Here is a 24646-nt window from a genome sequence, read left to right on the forward strand (position 1 = left end):
GAGGAATTTGTACGAGCATTGCAACAAAAATAAGTTGAAGTCGTGCCAAAGGCGTCAGTACCCCTTTGCAGCAGCCAAGGAATATATTAAAGCTGAAATGAATGGTGTTCTTATTAGACACCACAGTGACAATGCGTGTAAAGTTGGATTTATTATTATTAAAATTTTCCTATTTTCTGGATTATGGTGTAGATAATCATTTGCCATACTATTTGACATTTTGTGTACAAACAAATAAATTTCATAAATTATTTAGATGTAGGAAGAATGTAGTGTCCTTGGTTTTCAAATTTAAATTGTTTGAGAATTGTGGGACATTTTTGTGGCGGCTCGCACTGAATGGGGACAGCAGCAAATCGGTCATGTCACTCATGTGGTTCAGTGTCTGAGTAGCAGTGAGGTCGGAGAGGACAAGAGCGGCAGGTGCTCTGAAGATCACGCGATAAGTCCTCTAGTAGACGCGGCTTGAGTTATCTAAAAAAAGTTCTGAATACAAGTTAACTACGTCAGTACGTTGGACAAAGGAGAATGATGATTGTGACACGGTCAACAAGAGGAGCTCGTTGTTTATTTACGAGTCAAAGAAATGTGAACTGGATTCACCAAACTGCTCCAGGCGCGGTCGCCAACGTTAGGTAAGATGCTAATATTTCATTCCACGAATCATATGTAGCTCGCAAAATACTGTGTAAATAGTTTACATCTCCGGACTTCTTTAATATTGAAGTGAGAGAAAATTGAAGTGAGAATATTTATTGTGTGGAGGTAGCATTGACTTGCTAAATTTAGTGATAAGGAGGGATTGGTAGCGCTTGCGAAGGGGGAGGATGCTGCCAACTATTCAATGCTGCAAAATTGATAACTGCACGTGATATCAGTAGGTTGAAGTAAATTGTTATAACACGGGGAGGCAAACATTCGATGCTTTTTATGTCATCCTCGGAATTTTATTATTGTATTTTTATATCTGTGTACTTGATTGCAAAATAGACTAAAAAACAACATACTGATACTGAGTATATAATTAGGAAAATCATAAGATGAGTAAACTTTAGTCTTTTTCATCTATTTAGCTATTATAATTTTTCACGAAGGAGTGCAAATTTGTAAGCATCATTGGGTAACAATAGAATAGACAATTTTACTGTAGTACAGGCTACAGCAGTAAAACTTTAGGTCCCCTCCCCCTTAAAAAAAGGGACATTTAATATTGGTAGATTTCAATATACCAGGTGTGGGGTTTATGTTGCCTTCCTGTAAACCATATTGTAAAAAATAACTTAATGATTTTTAACTTTACCTAATACCCAATAGTACCCTCCATTCAGGCCTAGGCCCAATAACCACTAACAACCATCAGTCCCCCCCCCCCCGAGTTCCTCTTTCAATCAATTCTTATGGAGTACAAGATTAACACTTACTCTTCAGTTACTTTATACCCACAGTCTGATCAGATCAAGCACCAAAAACAATTTATATCCTTGGGAAGTCCTGTTTCACTCACTTTCAGGGCTTCGCAAAACCAACACTTACTCCGTGATTACATTTGGCCAAATTCTAGTCAGATCACAAACTCACAGTCCACACCAGGTCTGTTTAGATAATATCTTGAACCACCTTCCATAGGGATGACCCGTCATCTGGGAGGAGCCAAGATAAGAGGGAGGGAGGGGTATGGATGGGAGTGGATTGTGTGGGGATGGAATGGGTGGGAGTGGAACTTATACCTTTGTATTTTGGCTACCTCCCTTGTAAGGGGGAAAAAGCCATTGGCATATGTATGTATGTACCTTACATAGAAATCCCCATGCATACCTGGATCAGACTCCCTCAAGGGGGTTTTGTGTAAAGGGTTATTAGTCCAATTGTATTTTTCTTGGGGGGTTATGTCCTAAGAGGCTTTTGCCCTACAGTCATTACAGAGGAGCTGTGACCAGAGTTGGTAGAATGAAATTTATCAATATCCACCACAAATTTATGATATTAATAAGTGTTTAGCACTACCTTTTCCTTGATTGTGATGAATAAGGCAGTATTTGCATGGGTGGATTTAAAGTTACTGTACTTAATCATAGAAAAGCAAGAGGTTAACCCCTCTTTTTTATTAAAAATCAGATAACAAATGGAAAAGTAAAGCACTAGAAGCACTAATGTTATTTAATATTTATGGTACTGAAGAGGCTATATTCAGCTAAATAGAAGACTGGTGGCTGCTAGAAAATGAAACAACTACCCGGTGGGTACATGGTTAATTGAGATGCAATAAGAAAAACAGGAAAATTGATGAGGTTCCTATAAATTACTTCACACTGGGACAAGCAGACCTTTTGTATTGTTATTACTCAGTCATGTCTATGATTTGAGATGGAAATTGTGTTGTGGGAATTTCAAACCAGTTTTGTTGTTTATATAATTTACTTATGTTTTTTTTTCTTGTTTCAACATACACTATTCTTTAAGAAAAATTATAAAGGGGTGTGGTTGTTGTCCACCTCAGTTGTGGAAGTTGTTCTGTGGAAAATGAATACCTATGCATTTATTTATGTATTTTATTTGTTATTTACATTATTATAGTTTTTATTTATTATTTTATTATTATTATTATGATTTTTTTCGCATCCGACCTAGATATGGACCAAAAGGTCTCCTGTCAGCATGCTCCGCCTTTGTAATCCTTTGTAAAATAGTGCTGCTTAGACTCACGGTTAGCATTGTCAAATGGTGAAGGGACCTGCACAAGGCAGTTGTATTTTGTAGCAGGTAACCAGCATAGCTATAAAGAGGAGTCAGATGTGTTAATTGAAAGGTTTAAGGGGGTAATAGAAGTTAGAATTAATAATATTTTATTATTTATTTATTTATCAGCATTCATTTTTAAAAGATTATTGCATGAATCCATGCAGGGGTGAGGGGATGGCTTCTAAAGACCGTGCTAGTGGCAATGATGGATATGACAAATGAAGTTATATCAAAGTTACTAGGCAGCTTAGGTAATGAAATAATTTTTTCATCTGTGTAGTCGGTAAATAAAATAAACTTTTTGCAGAACTGATTTGGTATATTTCAGTCTTAAGGGTTTTAAAATTGGCATAATTACACTTCTACAAAAGTCTTGACTGGATGCAAGCATAATATTTTCAGCCCTAATTCTTCATGACTTTGGCTACCTCGGTTATAAGCGGGGGAAAGCCCTTGGTGTATGTATGTAATTCTTCATTGGATAAGATGAATAATAAAGGTTTCCTTTATCCCCTCATTCTTCACTATTTGGTAAGTATAACACAAGAACATGGTTGATGTATTCTTGTCCCCCCACCATAGGTTGCTTCAGAAAAATAAAGAGGTGGAGTTGTAGGGATGGTAGAAATTATCAGCATTCTTTTAAGTGGGGATGAGTTTGCAGCCATAAGAGAATGCTGCATGACTAGTCAGTAGGAGTGTTACTAAAACGCTGACTACATGGAGCTTGTGAACCCAGTATCCTATATGGGGACTTGGATAGAAATGCACAAGGCTGTATTATCTGTCAATTGGTGATTTTGTTTTATTTTATTTATTTGGGAATTTGTTTTTATTTTACTTTTTTCTGTATCACACTTGGTTATGGGCCAGGTCTCCTGGTGGTGTGCTTTAATTGTCATTGTAACTTCTTGTAGGATGAGAAATAAGGAAGAGATCTAGAATGTTGGTTCTCTCAAAGAAGGTTGATGCTAATATGGTGCACAACTAAATTTACATCAAGTTTTTAGGATAGTAAAGTTGAATGGTAATTCACAATCTGAACCAGTGAAAGGGGGGCAATCCAAGAATTATGGCAAATATTGAAATCACCTAATGTAGAAATTTCAGAAGAGTGGCGTAAAATGTATTCTTCTTCTGAAGAAGAAAAGTAATTGAAAATTTGTGGATTGTGTGGAGTTAGATGAGAGATATACAGTACTTGGGTATTTATTGGAAAATGAAAAAATTTAGCCAAATAGGCAAATTTTTATAGATATAAGTTTAGAAACAACAAGATCATTGCTCACACATTTGTAACAGCCAGCTTTGTGTTGGAAATTATTGTGAAGAAAATAGGAGGAAACATGAAGATTTTTTAATTTATTTATTATTTATATATTTATTTATTTTATTATTATTATTATTATTTTTAATGCAAGCTGTGGTGGAACCTGCTGCTGGTTTGGGCAGCTATGGGACACTACCCAGAGGCGATGATTTCCTTGCGTGGTCAAACAGGTGGTGGAGCTTTTCGCACTGCCCTCAGCAGCATGCTCAAGTGCCGTTGCACTGTCCGGAAGTTGCTGTTTGTATGTCCAGACACCTTGGTGTTGGTGAAGAAGACAAATTGTATTTCATCACTGATGATTTCAGTCACCACCCTGAAAGAGGCCCAGAACCTGATGTAAAGAGCTCCATAATGATTTGAGAAGAGATGAGTTTGAGATTAGGGACTGTTCTATCATCAGCAGCCCTTGGATTGCAAGGAAGAACATTTTATGACAGACAGGTGTATCAGGAACTCTGGCACCTCATATCGCTGTCTCTCCTTCTTGGAGTGATGAAGACTGAGTGTGGCTAGTAAGTCCCTTCTTAGCCAGTTTAGTCACTCAACAATGCACATGGAAAACAGGAGTGGTATTCCTGTTGATGTCCAGCCCCTAGCTAATTTGACATCATGTCTTTGATTTCCAGGAGAAGATCAACAGCACAGTATGAATGGAGTTATGTATCATGTGTAGGTCAAATGCCACTGTCAGGACTAACCTTTGGGCAAATGGTGGATCGAGCAGAGGACTTGTATGGAGATAGAGAAGCCATTGTCAGTGTCCACCAGGGTGTTCGAGCAACTTTTTCACAAATGAAGGAGGAGGTACGATTTGTATGGGTTTTAAGCAGTGAGCATCATACAGGGTATTTTGCTAATGAAGTGTGTGATTAACATTTTGTGTTTGTTGATTGACATTAGATGATATGCTTTGTTGTATTGGTTGGGAATGTGGTGTTTTGTATCAATTGAAGGTTTGTACCATTCTATGTGATTTATAACTTAATGAAGCATGGTATCCTTTGTCAGGGATTATTTGTGGTATTAAGGGTGTAGAGCAAGTGTGTATATGGTATAGCACTGAGCAAGTACAGTATTTACCTAGTCTATAAAGGAAATGCAAATGACAACAGACCTATTGATTCTTACAGGGCTACTTACAAATTGAAAGGGAATGTAAACAATGAAAACAGTTGAAAACTACTGACTTGAATTGTTTGAGGTCATGATGCTGAGAAGTAAGATGTGCACCAAGCAGTCCAAAAAGCTTCTTTCTCCTAATTTTCTCACTACACACACACACACATTTTTGTCTTCATTGACCTCAAAGACACTACTCCACTATGCATTAACCTGTCTCATCACTTATGATCAATACCACTCCTTTCCTCCCCCACTTCCTAATAATTTTTGACACCCTACTCCCCATCCATACCTTTCAGTTTAATTTTTCTGACACATCAGTCTTCTCACAAACATACTACTAATTTATTCACTTTTACTCTCATCTCTACTACATTCATGTATGTTTATGACTGAACAAGCATAGCTGTTAGTATACTGCAATTGGGTAAATACAAGGAGTTAAGATAGAGAGGACAGCAAATAGGGTTTTGGATGGGTGAAGGGTGAATGTATACTTGGACTCTGCCACCCCCATATAAGGGGGTCTAGGATCTTGTGTATGAACATTAGTATCTATGTGAACAAGTTGCTTAAACACGGCAAAGGAAACATGGACTGGGAATGAAGTGCTTATTCCTGATGTTTTGTCTGCTGACTTTGAAAAAATGAATAGACAAAACATCAGGAATAACCACTTCATTCCAGTCCATGTTTCTTTTGCCGTGTATAAGCGATCTTGTGTATTTTGTACTGCATCACCCAGTCTGTGTTTTCCACATCATGAAAAGTCACCTTTATGTTTTTTAACAAGCTGTGCTGGAGTGTTGACGATGTGCTCCATGTCTTCTATGTGGTCATTGCATCTGGGGCATGTGGTGTCTGTTTCCAGACCAGTTTTGTGTTGGAACTCTTTATTTTACAGGATGGTGCCATGAACACAGGTATGCTATGCCGTTCATGTTTGTGTGGGGATTGATTTCTCTCTTGTGTTGAAGAAGTGTATGTTGTGAATAACAAGAATAAGTTTATGCTTATCATATACAGTATATAGTTTTTGTTGATTATCACGGAATTTTGATATATGTAGCTGCGGCCCTCATATCCTTGTAAGGAGGGTGGCCAAGTCGAAACACACACCTACTTGATACGCAGTTAAATCATATTTAACTGCCAAGTCAGCACCTCAGTGGGTGAGATTCAACCCTGTTCCCCTCCCTCCCCCACCACTCAAGGCAAAAACAAAGTAGTGAGGCACAGCACTTCCACATCAGGGCCCAGCTGCTTCAACTAGATTACCCTCACCCCCAACTCCCACTTCATGATATAACTCAAACCCTTCCTTATTTATTCAAAATAAATTATATAAAGCAGATGAAAAGACCATCCCTTCAAGTTTCATCTGTTCACAACCTTCCTCCATTTGTTCATACATATTGCATGATCTTCCCCACAGAGATAATAGTGGTGTTAAATGGGTTTTTAAGATGTATTTAGTGAGTGTGAGGTTTGATAAGGCCATTACTATACAAGGGAGATAAAGGTCTTTGGTATACATGTATGATGATTTTATTTTTCTATCTTTTTATTTTATTTTTTTCTCCATCCAATCTCATTATTGACCAAAAGGTTTCAGATCAGCATCCTTTGCCATTTTTTTGTGTTGTATAGTCATATGTAAGTGATTTGATTTTATGCTCTTACAGGCGGATAAGCTAGCAGCTGGCTTCCTGGCTCTTGGTCTAAATCCAGGAGACCGAATTGGTATATGGGGACCCAACATGTATGAATGGGTCTTGACCCAATATGCGGCTGCCAAAGCAGGACTTGTATTGGTATGTGATGTAAACATATTTGTAACTTTTGAGTTGATTGATTGTTTGATTGGAGTTTAGAGTGTATCTGTAATTCCATTTTTAACAAGGTTTAGCCATTCCTCATTGCCAGAAACTTGTGAATAAGAAATCGTTGAATCAATCAGTTGTCCCAGTCTTTTTTTGCAAGAGATGTGCAGCCCCTAGATAGCTGGCCATGCCCTCCAGTTTGGCCCACAAGTCACTCTTTGAAGTGATCTTTCATTATTGTCTATAGGAAGTGAATGAGAGATAATGTAATATATAGATAATGGGTGCCACATTGTAGGAGTTAGGAAAAATACCTAATGGTCTCAACAGCCATTGGGTTAGCCCATAAATTACTCAAGGAAGGAATGTGCTGTCTGGGTATGGCTGGGAAGGGACATTATAGGATGAAGTGGTCATTATTTTTTGTGGGATTGCATCTCTATGGCTAGGCCTATTTTGTGATGGTATTGTTTAGTGGTATATCTTCTGACATTGTTTCTGATCCAGGCCAGTGGGCAGGATACAGGGATGACCTATCATCCATGAAGAGCTAAGATAAGAGGAAGGAAAGGGTGATGGATGAGAATGGAATGGGTATGTGTGGGGGAAAAAGCCCTTGTTATATGGAGATAGAAATCTTGTAGGGAAAAGAATAAGCTATGACATGAAAAGCACATTACATGCAGGGGCATCCGCAGGAATTTTTGTAGGCAGGGGCAAAATTAAAGATATTATACATATATGGTTAATGGTATAAGGTTATATCAAGATACTTCAAATTGGCCACATAGGCATATATTTACATGATCTACATGAGTTACATTTTGACTTTCATCAATCATACACTGTATTTTTCTTACATTGTTTTTATTTTCCATAAATTCCAGTGCGGGGGCAAATGTCCCCCTACAGATTTCCATGATTACATGACATCTTGAGGAGCACATTTGTTGCAGTAATGGCGTGTTACACTTGTGTATTTGTTAATTATGTGAAATCTACTTCTCAGTATTGAAGATTTGTCTTTTTCCCTCATAGAAAAACCAATTTAGTGCTGTTTTATTTTTGCGGGGGCATTTTGTTTTATTCTATGGTATTTTATTATTTTTATTTTATTTTATTTTTTTCTCTATTTAATTTTTAAAGACCCATTGTTTTCAAATATAACTTTAATTAAAGGTGAATATCAACCCAGCATATAGGCCCAATGAACTCCTGTACTGCCTCAACAAAGTCTCTGTCAGAGCCCTTGTGTGTGCCAAGTCCTTCAAAACTTCTGAGTAAGTATTAAATGTATGTATGTTGATAATTATTTAATTCCATGTATTTGTGTTATAAGAAATTGCACCAATGATGGGTACCTGCATTTGGTGGTCCTTCAAGATGGATGACAAAGCTACTAATTTTTCAAAACCCATCAACCTTCTCACCTCCATGAAGAGGTACAGCCCAGAGGGTGTGACCCTGTCTTTGGACTTGGCTCAAGATCTCTGTCTATCAACTTCAGCTGTATTTCTTACACTTTTCCACTCATGGAGAGCCGACAACTGGTGACTGTTCTCCTTACAACTTTTAGCTAGTGACATACAAATAGTCAGAGCTGGGTGTGTTACTAGGTGTGTCTTTCGGTGTCCTGGCTGTGTGTCAATCAGGACACCAAGGGGCACCTAGGAATGCGACCCGCTCTGGAAATAGTCCCATGCAGATACAACAGACAACAGTCCAAAGTTTCTTCCCAGAGAGTACTGTGTGATGTTCCAAGGACCACTGCCAACCACTTTGGAGCTGCAGGTTTTCCACTAGTGAAACTCAAGCTCCACTGTTAACTCTTTTCATTGTAAGACTTGTAATTTGATTACAACATGTATATTTTTCTAATTTCAGTTATTACAAGTTGCTATGTGAAATAGCTCCAGAGATACCTGAAGGAACACCAGGAAATCTGAAAGTGAAGAAGATGCCAAATTTCCAACATGTGATCATGATTTCAGAAGAAAAGCATGAGTATGTTCTTTTGTATGAATTGGTTATAATGATGATTGAATGATGATGATATATGATTGGTTGTAATGAATGGCCTACTTTATTTTATATATAAGAGATGACTCTTCATCCATGAGGTGTACAACATTACCCATGCTGCGTGCTCTAGAGATACCATGGCTGTAGCTCCCCAGAATGATGTGCATGTAGACACTTATAAATAAGCTTGTTGTTCCTCAACTTCATTCCATCTTATGCTGCTACTGCTCGCAAAAATAAATTCACATAAGTTTCTGGGTTTAAGGGAATTCTGCACTTCAACCTCATGGAGTTTAGGGGGTTAACCACTTTAGTACGAGTCAAATTCTTGTGTGCAGCATCGGCTGGCATATGTACCTACATTATAAAATATAAAGTCACTGCTATATTGCTCATTCTCTTTTACTCTAGTGATAATAAACACAAAACATGATCAAACCAGTTAAAAAAATCTGGGGATAACTCATGTACAACTTAAAAAAAAATATAATCAAGACGCTAATCCTGGGATCCTCATGTACCCACTCATGCCTCACAACACCTATGTAGGCGTCATTGTACTGAAGTGAATGTTAGAAAATACTGAGCTACAAATGTCCAGTATCCATGTGCTTGGGATCTTTGTCTAGCTACATAGAAAACAGTGATACATGCCAAAGGGGTGGTTAGGTCACACACATGCATTTCAGACTGAAAAACCTCTTTATATACTTCCTATTTCATCACCTCATGGATGTAGGGTAAACCTTGTCCCATGCCACAGTGCTCTAGTCAGCAGCTATGCAGCAAGACCGTACTTCATGGCAGTATTTTTCATTGCATTGTGGAATATGTCACTTATTTTTCTCCTTTTTCTCTTTGATATACCTTTCAGTGGCTGTTTTAAGTTTAATGAAGTTTTACAGGCTGGAGACTCTAGACATACCAAAACATTGCAGGAATTGAGCAACAGGATTCAGTTTGACGATGCTTGCAACATACAGTTTACCTCAGTAAGTTTACACTTGTGATATATGTTGTAATTTCTCAGGTCAACTTCTCTTTTTGTTTATATATAAATCTTTTTATATATAGATAAATCTTTACTGCTGGCATCACTTTGAATTCTTGTTTGAGAAAGGTGTTAACATGTAGCAAGTAATTTCTGGAGCATTTTGATGTAATGTCTCTCTCTCAGTAACAGCCTTTTCCCTTTGTAAGGGGTGTGCTTAAGTTAAAGCATACACCTATTCCACACCCAGCCCCCTACTACACTGCTCTGGTCTGAGGCAATGCAACACTTCCACAGCAAGGCCCAACAGCTGGAGCTGATCTATCCTCACCTCCTCCACTACCACTTCGTCATTTATGCATTTATCTTTCTCCTTGTTTCTCCTAAAGGGAACAACTGGTTCACCAAAGGCTGCTGCTCTTTCCCACCATAACATTGTAAACAATGCCTTGTTTATTGGATTGAGATGTGGTTATGGAACAGAGGTAATTTTGTTATGGAAGTCAACACTTTTTGGTGTTATAGATTTAGGTTCAAGTGTAATGATCATTAATTTGGTCTCAAGATTGCCTAGGAGTTTACATACTTTAGTTAGAAATGTACGTCTGAATGAAAGGTCATCAAGATTTGATGGGAAAGGGACTTAATATGCTGAAACTGGATTTATTTGCTTTATTTGTTTTATGAGAATCTTACTTGATAATATTCATCTCCAGAATCATCGTATCTGCCTTCCTGCTCCCTTGTACCATTGTCTGGGGTGTGTTTGTGGTACACTGACAGGACTTGTGTGGGGTGCCACCTGTGTGATGCCAAGTGCTGGCTTTGATCCAGAAGCCTGTGTAACAACATTTGAAAAAGAAAGGTATCAATTTTCATTTGTGGATAATTGTAATACTCTTCCCTTTAAAAAAAGAAATCACTGATAAAAATAAGAAACCAAGTATAATGTTAGAATCAAACTTGAGATCATTTGAAGGAAGTCTTAGCTCATTTCTCATTGGGGGAGTATTAATAAAATAGCAGAATAAAAGGATAAGAACCATCTGGTTTGGAAGAGCCTTTACATGTAATCATACCCCAGGGTACACATATTCCAGTCAGAAATTCTCTGTTCTCATCCACCCTAGGCTTCCCTAAAGAGCTATACATTCCCTCAGTGCACATATTACCTACTTTAGCATTCATTTAGTGGACAGGGATAACCCTTCATCCTTGAGGAGCTAAGATGAGAGGGTAACAAGGGTGGTGGATGAGAGTGGAATGGGTGAGGTTGTGTGTGGGTGCTTGCCTTTGACATGGCTATCTTCCTTATAAAGGGGAAAAAAGCCCTTAGTATATAGATAATAGATGACATTCATGTTATCTAATACCATGGCTCTGAGTTTTAGTATCCATACAAACACCCGAATCCATCCAAAATGTTCTTTCTCATGAGCCTGTGATTTGTACACATAGTCACCAGTTTCATATCACCTATTTTCAGCATTACATATATCATGCCTTCACTTTTCTCTTTAGGAGGAGGAATGGGCAGGGGGGTGGGGGGTGGGGTAGTATGTGTGAGTAAATTTTGACGCAGCCCGAAGGGATTTTCTCCCCGTCCTCTCCTTATATGCAAGGGGGGTCGCCGATTAAATGAAGCGGCCTTGCTGTGGATGTGCTGTGTCTTGCGACACTGCTTCTGACCCAGGGCGGTGGGCAGGGTGCAGGGATCACCCGTCATCCAGGAGGTGCTCAGATGAGAGGGAGGGTGGGAGGTGTGTGGGGTGTATGTAGGGATGAAATGGGTGGGAGTGTTTTTATGCCTTTCCCTTTTTGGCTACCTCCCTTGTAAGGGGGAAAAAGCCTTGGTATATGTATGTATGTACATATATCATAATCTCGTTTATCTTTCTTTGCTCACAGACCCATTCCTGCATATCTTTATTAAGAAGTACAGCCACACCTTCATTTACCACCCGTATGAAATATCTCATCCTCTTCTCCCACCCACTTTTACCTGTAGTTTTTATTTAACTTATAAACAGAATGTCCAACCTTTGTCTTCCTCTTGAGTTCACTTTGGCAGACCATGCTTGTTGCAAGTCTCCACACTCATTCATTTCATATACCCAAACTATATCAAGAGTTTTTCATATACCCTGTCCGACAGCTCTCTTTTCACTCCTAGGCTCTGCCTCGCCTCCACATTTTCCATTTGGTCCATCCTTGTAACAACTACCATGTTTCTTAACTTCATCTCAAATAAGTACGGATTCTTCCTTTCTGCCTCCCATGAATAACGAGTCTTTGGTTCATACATTGCCATGAATACAATCACTCCTTCATACTTCCTTCTGTGTGCACTCATCCCCATATCCCTATTTCTCCAAACATTTTATCACTTTGTTCCACCTAGACATGTATTTGCCTCGTGTATTCTATAATTTACCCCCACATCCAATCTATATATTGCCACATGCAATCCCAAATACTTAACTCGCTACTTCCTCAAGCCTTTTATCCTTTATAATCATCTCCAATCTGCTCCCTCATCACTCCATGTACATTTCGTTACTTTACTTTTGCCCATATTTACTCTTAACTTTCTCTTTTCACATACACTATTACTGAAATTCAGAATATACCAAAAGCTTGTAAGTAGGTGGTTGAGTCTTATCACACCTATATGATAATAATAATGATTATTGCTGAAAGCCCCTTCACCCTATGTTACCATGCAGTCAGTACCTCAGTAAAGCAATGTGTATTATCAAAAGCTGAAAGAATGGGGTAAGTGTGGGCATTGATTTTGCCACCTAGATTATAAGTGTCAAAAGCCATTAGTACATATATTCTTGTATCATCCTTTGGAGAAATTATATCCTCCATTTCGTTTTTGCAGAATCACATCTTGTTATGGAACTCCCACAATGTTTGTTGACATTCTGAAGTGTGCCAGGGATGACCCAAAAGATTTCAGTTCACTTTTTACGGGAATCATGGCTGGAGCACCATGCCCTCAAGAACTGGTTATGGCTGTCATGGAGGAACTTAATATGAAAGACATTTCGGTAAGGGTTTCAACTTGGGATGAAAATAAAGGAAGGATGAAGAAAGATGATGTGTTTATAGAGATGAGAGGTGTAAAAGAAGTGTGATATTACATACATAGGGAGGTAGCCAAAAAGGGAAAGGCACAAAAACACATTTCACCCCAATACACTCCACACCCCTCCCACCCTTCCTCTCATCTGAGCACCTCCTGGATGACGGGTCATCCCTGCACCCCGCCCACCGCCCTGGGTCAGAAGCAGTGTCGCAAGACACAGTACATCCACAGCAAGGCCGCTTCATTTAATCGGCGACCCCCCCTCTCCGTCCCCCTTTGCATATAAGGAGAGGACGGGGAGAAATCCCTTCGGGCTGCGTCAAAATTTACTCACACATACTACCCCACCCCCACCCCCCCGCCCATTCCTCCTCATGCAATCACAACATCATCCATATACAACCATTCTCCACTCACCTCTGTCTTCCGTCCTCTCCCTTCCTTCCTCAACAGACATTCCCCTTGTGTCCAAACCATCCTAATATTCTTTCATCAACCCTCTCTCCCAAATCCTTTTTCACCCCTGTTCTCCTCCTCACCTCCTCATTTCTCACTCTATCTAGCCTAGTAACCCCCGCCATACTTCTCAGACACCTCATCTCAAACACATTCAAACTCCTTCTCTCTTCTTCTCTTATGTTCCACGTTTCTGCCCCATACAGTGCTGTTGGCACAATCACTCCTTCATACAGTCTCCTCTTCGCATCCATTCCCAAATGTCTATTTCTCATTACTAAGTGTGATATTAGTTTCATAAAAGTATACAGCATAGGTACTTCCACCTCAACCTCAAATCACTCACTCTCTCATTTTTTACCCTAACATATGCCTTACTAATGTAAAAACTTTTGACTACCCTCAACAACCTTCCCTGTGTCCCATGTATCTGCAACATATCCCACAATGCCTTCCTGTCAACCATGTCATACGCCCTCTCCAGATTTATGAAATGCCAAAAGACATCAAACCTTTGGTCAGAACATCTAACTACAAAAACTTGATCCACACATCCTCTTACATTCCTAAACCCACACTGTTTCTCCCCAATTACTCCAGCTGTCCCCACTCTAATCCTCACAATTAATACCCTCCTGTATGCATTATCAGCTACACATAACAGACTGATCCCTTTAAAGCTAATACATTTATACTTGTCCCCTTTTCTTTTGTAAAATGGAAGTATACAGTCCTCTGGCACATTACCCTCCCATAGATACACATTAAACAACCTCATTAGCCAATCCACTAAAACTATTCTTCCTTTTGTAAGACACTCCATATGACATCCATCCAACAATGGATGAAATTAACTTCCTGCAGAGGCAGTGCAATTTAGTATGGTTCGGAGATTTAAGATTAATTTAGATAAATACCAAAACTGTATACTGTAATGCCTGCTAATTATTTGGTTCATTTGTTTATTCATATTTTTGTTTAACTATTTTTAGCATTGACCTACTTATGGACCAAAAGGTCTCCTTTTGGTATTCTCTTCTTTTGTAAACTTTTTATCATTTTCGATGCTGTATGGATCTCTTCTCTTGATAATATTTCTTCTCTCATCACAACCACTTTCTTAGCATCTCCCACCATCCCTAACATCCTCTACATTCAACAAACCCCTTAAGTACTCTACCCATCTTCCCAATGCCACCTTTACTTCCATTGATATCTGTCCATCTGCATCCTTTACCTTCCCTCTCCACCCTCCTCACCCTCCTCACTTCACTTCCTCTAAAATTTTTTTATTCTTTTCAGAATTCTGTCAAATTCCCACCCCATTTTACATGTATTCTCCTTGTTGCCTCCCTCACCTTGCATTTTACTTCTCTTTTCTTTCTGACTTCTCGTATCCTTCCATAAATCTACTGATCCATCCTCACATGCACACTTGTTCTTTTTGACCACTATTTTTACTTCTTCCCATACTTCATTGCTAGTCCAGTTCTCTCTCATCCAACATACCACAGACCATCTGTGTGCACTTCATTGCTACCTCCTTGAATTGTAAGTACAGTAAGTCCTCATTATATGGTACATATGCATTCCTGATAACCTTACCACAAATTGAAATTACTGTATACTGAACCCATTATAACATGTAATAATAGAATATGGCAGACGTACCTTCTCCCTGCTCTTTCCTCTTCAAAATATCTAGCGGATACCGCATCTGTGAATTTTTCTTACCGTAAATAGAATCGAGGGTAGTAATTACCAAATACTGTAACTGTGAATTTACCGAATAAAGAATTACCGTATAAGGAAGACTCACTGTATTCTTCTTATACTCCCATCCCTCACCATCTCTCACACTTCTTTCAGCCTCTCCTGATATTCTCTCTCTTTTTGTTTCTCATTGGATATGTTTATTCGGAAAATTTCTCAACCTGTCTCCTTTTTTCCTTTTTCCAAACTTTATTCTTGTTTCTTCTCATTTTTCATGTGCAGGTGATGTATGGTATGACGGAAAATAGTCCTGTAACGTTCCAGTGCTTCCCAAGTGATCCTCTTTCAATCAGATCATCTACTATTGGTTTTCCAGGAGACCATATTGAGGTAAGGTACCATTTAGTTATTTTTGTGCAAGATGAATCCGAGTGTATGTAAGCTATTTTTAATCTGGAATGAATTAATAATAGATAAAATAAATAAGTGAAGATTACAAGTGGATTGGGGGTCACTTAGACGCTAGATGGGATTTTTTTTTCCTATTATTATTATCTGGTGAATGGGAGTGGATTACATGGGGTATGAAATGGGTGGGAGTGGAGTTATACCATTGACCTTGGCTTCCTCCCTTGTAAAGGAGAAAAAGCCCTTGGTTTATGTATATATGTATGTATTATTATCTGTAAAACCTCCCACAGTACCCTCCTGTCTACCCTGTCATAAGTCTTTTCCAAATCCATAAAGGCCCAAAAATCATCCTTACCCTTTACTAAAACTTTCTCATATATCCAACTACACTCAACAAACTGATTATTCTGAAACTACTACACTCACATTTTCCCCTTTATATATGGGATAGGAGGAAAGATATAGGGATAGGAAGAAAGATGTATGGGATAGGAGGAAAGCTGTTGAGGGCAGTCAAGAGCCTGTGTTAGAATTAGAAATGGAGAGAGCAAGTGGTTTGAAGTAAAGGTGGGACTTTGCTAGGGATGTCTCATGTCACCATAACTGTTTAATGTGTACATGGATGGGGTCGTGTGGGAGGTAACTGCAAGGGTAATGGGCAGGGGATTGGAGATGGTTAAAGAAAATGGAGAACAATGGGAGGTAAGCCAGTTGTTTGCTGATGATACTGCACTTGTAGCAGGATCAGAGGAGGGATTAAGGAAGTTAGTGACCAAGTTTGGGAAGGTGTGCGAGAGGTGAAAGTTGAAGGAGCATACATATACCAAGGGCATTTTCCCCCATACAAGGGAGGTAGCCAAAGTCAAAGGCATAAATCCACTCCCATCCATTTCATCCCCACATACTCCACTCCCATTCACCATCCCTCCTTCCCTCTTATCTTGGGTCCTCCTGGATGATGCCTATCTCTGCATCTCGCCCTCTGCCCTGGGTCAGAAGCAATGCAACAAGACACAGCACATCCACAGCAAGGCTGCTTCATTTAATTGGTTACTGTCCCCTCATGCAGAAATAAAGAGTTGAAGGTAAATATGGGTAAAAGTAAGATGATGAGATGTACAAGGGGAGAAGATGGCAGCCATTTGGAAGCGAGTATCAATAGAGAGAGGCTGCTGGAAGTACATACATACATATACCAAGGCTTTTTCCCCCTTTCAAGGGAGGTAGCCAAAAAGGGAAAGGCACAAAAACACCCCCACCCATTTCATCCCCAAATACACTCCACACCCCTCCCACCCTCCCTCTCATCTGAGCACCTCCTGGAAAAGTGCTGGAAGTGGTTAGCTTTATATACTTGGGGTTGTATGTGGAGGGAAAGGGAGGAGTGGAGGTAGATTGATTGGATTGAGAGAAAGCAAATTGCCTTGGGAGATTAAAAAGTGTAATGAGAAATAGAGAATTGTGAATGAATGCTAAGAGGAAATTGTATGTAGGGGTGATAGTGCCAACAGCACTGTATTGGGCAGAAACATGGAACAGAGAGGAAAAGTTTAAAAGTGTTTGAGATTAAATGTCTTAGAGGTATGGTAAGGATCACAAGATTAGATAGAGTGAGAAATGAGGCAAAGAGGAGAGCTGGCATGAAAAAGATGGAAGATAGGGTTGATGAAAGAGTATTGGGATGGTTTGGACACATACATACAAATACATATACCAAAGCTTTTTCCCCCTTACTAGGGAGGTAGCCAAAAAGGAAAAGGCATAAAATCATTCCCACCCATTCCATCCCTGAAAACACTCCACACCCCTCCACCCTCCCTCCCATCTTAGCACCTCCTAGATGACGGGTCATTTGCACCCAAGTTTGGACACATGGAAAGAATAAATGAAGAAGTAGAGGAAGTGTGGAAGGCAGAGGTGGATAGAGTGAACATGAAGGAATGAGCGAGGATGAGATGGATGGATGGTGGTAAAAAGGGCATTGGGAAATGGGAATATCTGTTGAGGAAAGACAGAAGACAGAAGATAGGGGTGAATGGAGAATGGTTGTGTATGGATGATGCTATGATGCATGAAAGGGAGTAGTTGGGGGTGAGGGAGTATGTGTTAAAAATGATTTGACACAGCCCAAAGGGATCTCTCCCTGTCTTCTCTTTTTCTGCATGAGGAGATGGAGAGGGGGGTTCACCAATATAATGAAGTGGCTTTGTCGTGGATGTGCTGTGTCTTGCGACACTGCTCCTGACCCAGGGCAGTGGGCGTGATGCAGGGATGACCCATCATCCAAGAGGAGCCAAGATAAGAGGGAGGGGTGGTGAATGGGAGTGAAGTGGGTGGGGATGATGAAATGGGTAGGAGTGGAGTTATGCCTTTTGATTTTGGCTATCTCCGGGGGGGAAAAGCCTTTGGTATATGCATGTATGTATTCCACTGTTTGTGAGGTTATGTCTAGAAGGGGATGGGTTCTGTTACTATCCATGTCTTGATCTTGAAAAAGCTGTAATAAGCGAAGCGTCGTACAAATATAGGCTCCGTCCTCATATGGTGTTTATCTCGTCAATCACTATCCATGTCCCCACAATGTTGTTTAGGGCCAATGAAAAGGTAATATGTGATCTTTCTTGGTTTGTGTAGAGTTTCATTTTATGCTTTCTTTCATATGCAGTGTATTTTTACCTTCATCTTACTTTTACCCAGGTCAAAGTTGTTGATTCTGATGGCAGGGTGGTTCGCACTAATGAGCCTGGGGAACTGTTGATTCGTGGCTACTGCAACTTTCTTGGCTACTGGGGAGATGAAGAGAAAACCAAGGAAGTATTCACAGCTGACCGGTGGTTCAAGACAGGGTAGGTGGCTGCTGTCAAATACAGGGTTTTGTTTGTTTTTGCTCTGTGTAATTTGAATTTGAAAAGAAAAGAAAAGTTTAAATGTGTTTGAGATGAAATGTTTGAGAAATATGATAGGGGTTACAAAGTTGGATAGAGTGATAAATGAGGAGGTGAGGCGGAGAGTGGGGGTGGAAAAGATGGGAAATAGGGTTGATGAAAGAGTATTAGAATGGGTTGGACACATGGAACAAAAAAGGCAAAGGTGGATGGAGTGAACATGAGGGGGCAACCGAGGAAGAAATGGATGGATGGGGTGAAGGGGGCATTGAGGAAGGGGGCAATATCTGTTGAGGAAGGAAGGGATAATGTAGAAGATATGGGTGGGGAGAATGGCTGTGTATAGATGATAGTGTGATGCATAGAAAGGAGTGGGTGGGGGATAGGAGGATTTTAGGGAGTAGTTAAGTATGAATGTTATTTTGATGCAGCCCAAAGGAATTTCTGCATGAGGGGATAGAGAGGGGGTCTCCGGTTAAATGAGGTAGCCTTGCTGTGGTTGTGATATATTTTGTTACATTGCTTCTGACCCAGGTTGATGGGTGAGATACAGGGATGATCTGTCATCCATGAGGAGCCAAGATGAGAGGGAGGGAGGAGGTGGTGGATGTGAGTGGAATTATGCCTTTTGACTTTGGCTACCTCTCTGGTAAGGGTGAAAAAGCCCGTGGTGTATTTACCTAGTTGTATTTTACGGGAAGGGGAGCTATGCTCGTGGTGTCCCGTCTTCATATCTCATTTTATCTAAACTATTTTTAAATTCATGTATTGTTTTTGCACACACCACTTTCTCATCTAACTTGTTCCAACTGTCTATTACTCTGTGAGGAAAGCTGTTCTTTTTCACATCTCTTCTATAGCTGTCTTTCTTGATTTTCTTTCCGTGCCCTCTTGTATTTCTATCATCCCTTTTTATCAGATTCTCTCTATCAATAATTTCTATGCCTTTCATGATTCTGTAAATAGCTATCAAATCTCCTCTCTCTCTTCTTTGCTCTAGTGTCTGTAGTTCAAGTTTTGCTAGTCTCTCTTCATATGATAGTTTTGAGAGTGTTGGTGCCAATTTTGTAATTGCTCTTTGTATTCTTTCAATTTTTTTTTTATACATTTTTTTGTACTTGGTGACCACATTGTTGCAGCATATTCCAATCTTGGTCTTATCAGAGTGATTAGAATTTTCTTCACCATTTCTTCATCCAGGTATGTAAATGCCACTTTAATTGTTCTTATTGAATTATAAGTTTCTCCAAAAATCTTATTTGTATGTTTCTCAGGTGACATATTATTCATAACAATGACTCCCAGGTCCTTCTCATTTTCTACTTTTTTTATTCCTTCTTCTCCCAATTTATATGCTGTTATTCTGTTTTTGCTTTTTCTAAATTCCATTATACTACACTTTTTAGTGTTGAACTCCATTCCCATACTTTATTTAGATCACTCTGTAGGGACTCACAATCTTCTTCCGTGTTCACTTTTTTTAATAGTTTTGCATCATCTGCAAAGCTCATATAACTTTCAATTTCTTCATCCATATAAATATATATAGCAAACATTATTGGGGCCAGAACTGTTCCTTGTGGAACACCGCTTATTACGTCATCCCATCTTGAGTGTTTGTCTCTTATCACTACTCTCATTTTTCTTTCTTGCAAAAAGTCTGCCATCCATTTAAACAGTTTGCCCTGTATTCCTCCTTCAGTTTCTAATTTCTTAAGCAACTTCTTATGTGGTACTTTGTCAAAGGCTTTTTTTAGGTCTAGAAATGCACAATCAGCCCATCCATCTCTTTCTTGTATTATATCTATTAGCCTTGAATAGAAACATATTTTGTGTGTGTGTGTGTGTATGGAAGGCAGATGTGGGGGGGGGGGGATGTGAACATGAGGGGACGTCCTAGGATGAGATGGATGGATGGGGTGAAGGGAGCTTTGGGGAAGAGGGGAATGTCTGTTGAGGAAGGACGGGAGAGGACGGGAGACAGGGGTGAATGGAGAATGGTTGTATATGGAAGATGTTGTGATGCATGAGGTGGAATGGGGGATGAGGTAGTGTGTGTGAGCAAAATTTTGATGCAGCCCGAAGGGATTTCTTCCCGTCCTCTCCTTTATATGGGGGGACAGAGAGGGTGGGTCGCCGATTTAATGAAGCGGCCTTGCTGTGGATGTGCTGTGTCTTGCGACACTGCTTCTGACCCAGGGCAGTGGACAGGGTGCAGGGATGACCCGTCATCTAGGAGGTGCTAAGATGGGAGGGAGGGTGGAGGGGTGTGGTGTGTTTTCAGGGATGGAATGGGTGGGAATGATTTTATGCCTTTTCCTTTTTGGCTACCTCCCTAGTAAGGGGGAAAAAGCCTTGGTGTATGTATGTATGTATATATATATATATATGTATATATATATGTGTGTGTGTGTGTGTGTGATTTGAATTTTGATTTGAGATCCAGTTTTCAAAAGGAGTACAATATGTGGTTTGCAAATTTGTCAAAATAAACACCATATGGCTATTCATTCATGCTGCTTTTTTTTCAGAAGCCTACTTGCTCGGGGCAGTTGGCAGCAGTTTTTAACTCCTCAGTCCTCAGTAGATAATAATAAGCTTTATTGCTTCATGTTTCAGCAAATTGAAACCTGCAGCCACACATTTTCCAACTGATCTCCATACCTTTCCCATAGTCTCTCTGGGAAGAAATGGTGGACTGTTGTCAGTAGTGCATTAGTTTAGGATATTTTGTCACCAGGGGAGTAGTTGTTGATGGTCAGTTTTCCTTGTGTGAAAAAAAAAAAAAAAAAAAAAAGTGGAATGGTTGATCTACTCTCATTGATGACCATCCTGTCGGACCATCATGTACTGGCATCCATTAATGATGTCCTTGGTCTCCTATGCCAATTACATGTACAAATAAAGTCACATTGCAAAGTTTGACAAGTGTTGTTCTTTCTGTTGATAGCTTGTAACTTAGTTGTTGCAAAGTTCATTATGTTGCATGTGGTGGTCCTGCAAGATGGACATCAAAGTTGCCCATTTTCAAAACTTGTTTATATCCTCTGCCCTGAGGGGTTGACACTCAGTCACTGGACTGGGCCCAAGATCTCTATTAATTTCAACAGGAGTTGTTTAAGCCTGGCATTGTACACAACTCCTCAACTATGTCAGGTAGGAAATGATCAGGTACACTGGACTAGGGTGACCAATCAGAGGCCCAGCCCAGTCTGACCAGCAGTAGATGTCACACCACAGCATTAATGTCCTTAAAATTATTTAGAGTATTTTCATGGTTTGAATTGCTTAAAAATGTAATTTAATTCTCTTTGCATCACAGTGACCTAGCTGCAATTCGAACAGATGGGTATGGTCAGATCATTGGAAGGATCAAAGATGTTATCATTCGAGGTGGGGAAAACATCTACCCTGCTGAAGTGGAGAACTTCTTCATGGGTCACCCAGACATAATTGAAGCTCAGGTATGGATTTGCTCATTACTTAGGAAAATCATATTGATTATCTCATTGATGATGTACCATATATCAATAGTAATTAATATGTTTTTTATTCATTCCCCTCACTTTGTCATGCATTTTGATTGTCTGTGTAACATATCCAAGCACATCATCAAATTCATAACTAGGGTAGGCATCACCTCTTCCCAGTAGTAGAAAACAACCCAAACCCCCAATTCCTTGGCTCTGGAGTGATTTGATGCAATTGTTCTGAACAGTGGTTATGTGACAGGAACTTCAGACATTCCTGTCCTAGAGTCTTCCCAGTTTTAACAGGAATAGAGGCAGGAGTTGAGATCTGGGATATCTCCTGTGCCCTGGGAATCGATCATCATTGACATTAGCAGGAGCTTAGTCATCTTTGCTGTGTGTATGGATAGCCAGGCCAAGTAGCAGTCACTACAGAATTGGTCTTCATACTAATGCATGATTGAAACCTAGTGCACCATAGTAACACGTGTATAGATAAATGTCTTTTTTCATTCAAGGTGTTCAGTATCCCTAGTAGCCGTTTGGGAGAGGAAGTGGCTGCATGGCTTCGGACAAACGAGAATTCCACCTTGACTGCAGATGATGTTAAACAGTGGTGCAAAGACAAGGTGAGTTTTATGAACATATTGTTGAGTAGTCTTCTGTTTTCATGGTGGTAGAAACTAGTGTACTTGAGAAAGGGACCATTGATGCCAAGAGGGGTAAAAGGGATTCTTTTGAAGGCTGTCAAGAATTGGGTGCAAGTGCCACACAGGAATTTTGATATTAGTAGAGCTATTGATTGTTTGCTTGTTTCCTCCTTACCTCTGGAGCACATTTCCTCCCTCATTACCTCCATAGTATGCTCCCTTCCTTCTTATCTCCCTTGCATTTTTCCTCTCCCCCCCTCCTGTATTCCCTCTCCCACTTCCATTCCCTCTCCCTCTCCCTCCCCACTCATTCCCTCTCCTTTCTCCTCCCTGTTCACCCTTTCCCCCTCCCTCCCTTCCTCCTATGTTCCCTCTCCTCCATCAGCCCAAAAGTCACTCAGTGATTTTGTTGCATTGTTTGGAGCTGAAATGGTGGAGGTAAGCACTGTGCCTCACTGCATTGCCAGGGCAGAGCAGTGTGGGAGAGGGGAAAATGGTTGAACCTTCATACTTAAAGTGGGGGAGGGGGGCAGTTGAATGTTCATGTATATGCATACACACATACATATACCAAGGCTTTTTCCCCCTTACTAGGGAGGTAGCCAAAAAGGAAAAGGCATAAAATCATTCCCACCCATTCCATCCCTGAAAACACTCCACACCCCTCCACCCTCCCTCCCATCTTAGCACCTCCTATATATGCAGTTGGTGTTTATGTGATTGGACTGCCGCCCTCCCTTACAAAAGGTCTTGTTGCATGTATGTATGTATATGTGTGTGTAGGGGGGGAGGGTCAGATAGACAGGGATAACTCTTCATCCACAAGGAACTAAGATACTTATATCATACATATACCAAGGGCTCTTTCCCCCTTACCAGGGAGGTAGCCAAAGTCAAAAGGCATAATTCCACTCCCACCCACCACCACTCCCTCCATTTCATCTTGGCTCCTCGTGGATGACAAGTCATCCCTGCATCTTACCCATTGCCCTGGGTCAGAAGCAATACAGCAAGACACAGCACATCCACAGCAAGGCTGCTTCATGTAATCGATGACCCCCTCCGTCCCCTCTTGCAGTAACATTGAAGATGGGGAGAAATCCCTTTGGGCTGTGTCAAAATATCAATCATACATAACCATCCCCTTATTCCCCCACTCACTCCCTTCCATACATCATAGTATCATCCATACACAGCCATTCTCCACTCACCCCTATCTTCTGTCTTCTCCTTTCCTTCTTCAACACCCCTTTCACCCCATCCATCCATCTCTTCCTCGGTCATCCCCTCATATTCATAACATCTACTTCTGCCTTCCACACTTCATTTACTAATGTTCCTTCACTCATTCTTTCCATGTGTCCAAACCATCCCAATACTCTTTCATCAACCCTATTTCCCATCTCCTTTTCCACCCCTGCTCTCCTCCTCACCTTGTTTCTCACTCTATCCAACCTTGTAACCCCTATCATACTTCTCAGACATTTCATCTCAAACACATTTAAACTCTCCCTCTCTTATGTTCCATGTCTCTGCCTCATACATTGTTGTTGGCACAATTGCCTCTTCATGTAATTTCCTCTTTGCATCCATTCACAAATGGATTGATAGGTGGAGGTAGGTGCATGCCTTGGTTGCCTACATCCATTGTAAAGGGGAAGAAGCCTTATGTAGATAGATAATATCTACTTTTTTATTTTGACATTGCAGATTGCTCACTACAAGATTCCCCGCTATATTCTCTTCAAAGATGAGTTCCCTCGAACTGTGACTGGAAAAATACAGAAGTTCATCATGAGGGATGAGACTATGAAAGAGCTTCAGCTGAGCAAATAACTTGTCACAAACAGATACATGTTGAATTTTTATTCTATGCGAATCTTATCAAACATTTTTCATGCCGTATAAGTTTTCAGAAATGGGCGGGGGTGTGTGGGGTG

At 40.1% G+C, this 24646-nt stretch overlaps 1 protein-coding gene across 4 annotated transcripts; it reads left to right on the forward strand.

Annotated features, from left to right (window-relative positions):
- The first annotated feature begins 360 nt into the window (after window positions 1–360).
- On the forward strand, window positions 361–24646 carry LOC143032787 (medium-chain acyl-CoA ligase ACSF2, mitochondrial-like). Of its 4 annotated transcripts, XM_076197829.1 has the most exons (15): window positions 364–635; window positions 4375–4581; window positions 4696–4873; window positions 6877–7005; window positions 8194–8294; window positions 8899–9018; window positions 9911–10028; window positions 10417–10512; window positions 10744–10892; window positions 12915–13083; window positions 15573–15680; window positions 18399–18547; window positions 21909–22050; window positions 22575–22685; window positions 24417–24646. In XM_076197829.1, exons 3-15 carry the CDS (start codon window positions 4748–4750, stop codon window positions 24540–24542), a joined length of 1644 nt encoding a protein of 547 aa, XP_076053944.1. In that variant the 5' UTR covers window positions 364–635; window positions 4375–4581; window positions 4696–4747; the 3' UTR covers window positions 24543–24646. The 4 variants fall into 4 exon arrangements, with proteins under 4 accessions (XP_076053943.1, XP_076053944.1, XP_076053946.1 ...); XM_076197828.1 differs by lacking the exon at window positions 4375–4581 and having other exon boundaries at window positions 361–635; XM_076197830.1 differs by lacking the exons at window positions 364–635; window positions 4375–4581 and adding an exon at window positions 840–877.

This window comes from Oratosquilla oratoria, chromosome 14 (assembly GCF_046742065.1).
Source record: "Oratosquilla oratoria isolate Oo_2021 chromosome 14, ASM4674206v1, whole genome shotgun sequence".
Lineage (NCBI taxonomy): Eukaryota > Metazoa > Arthropoda > Malacostraca > Stomatopoda > Squillidae > Oratosquilla > Oratosquilla oratoria.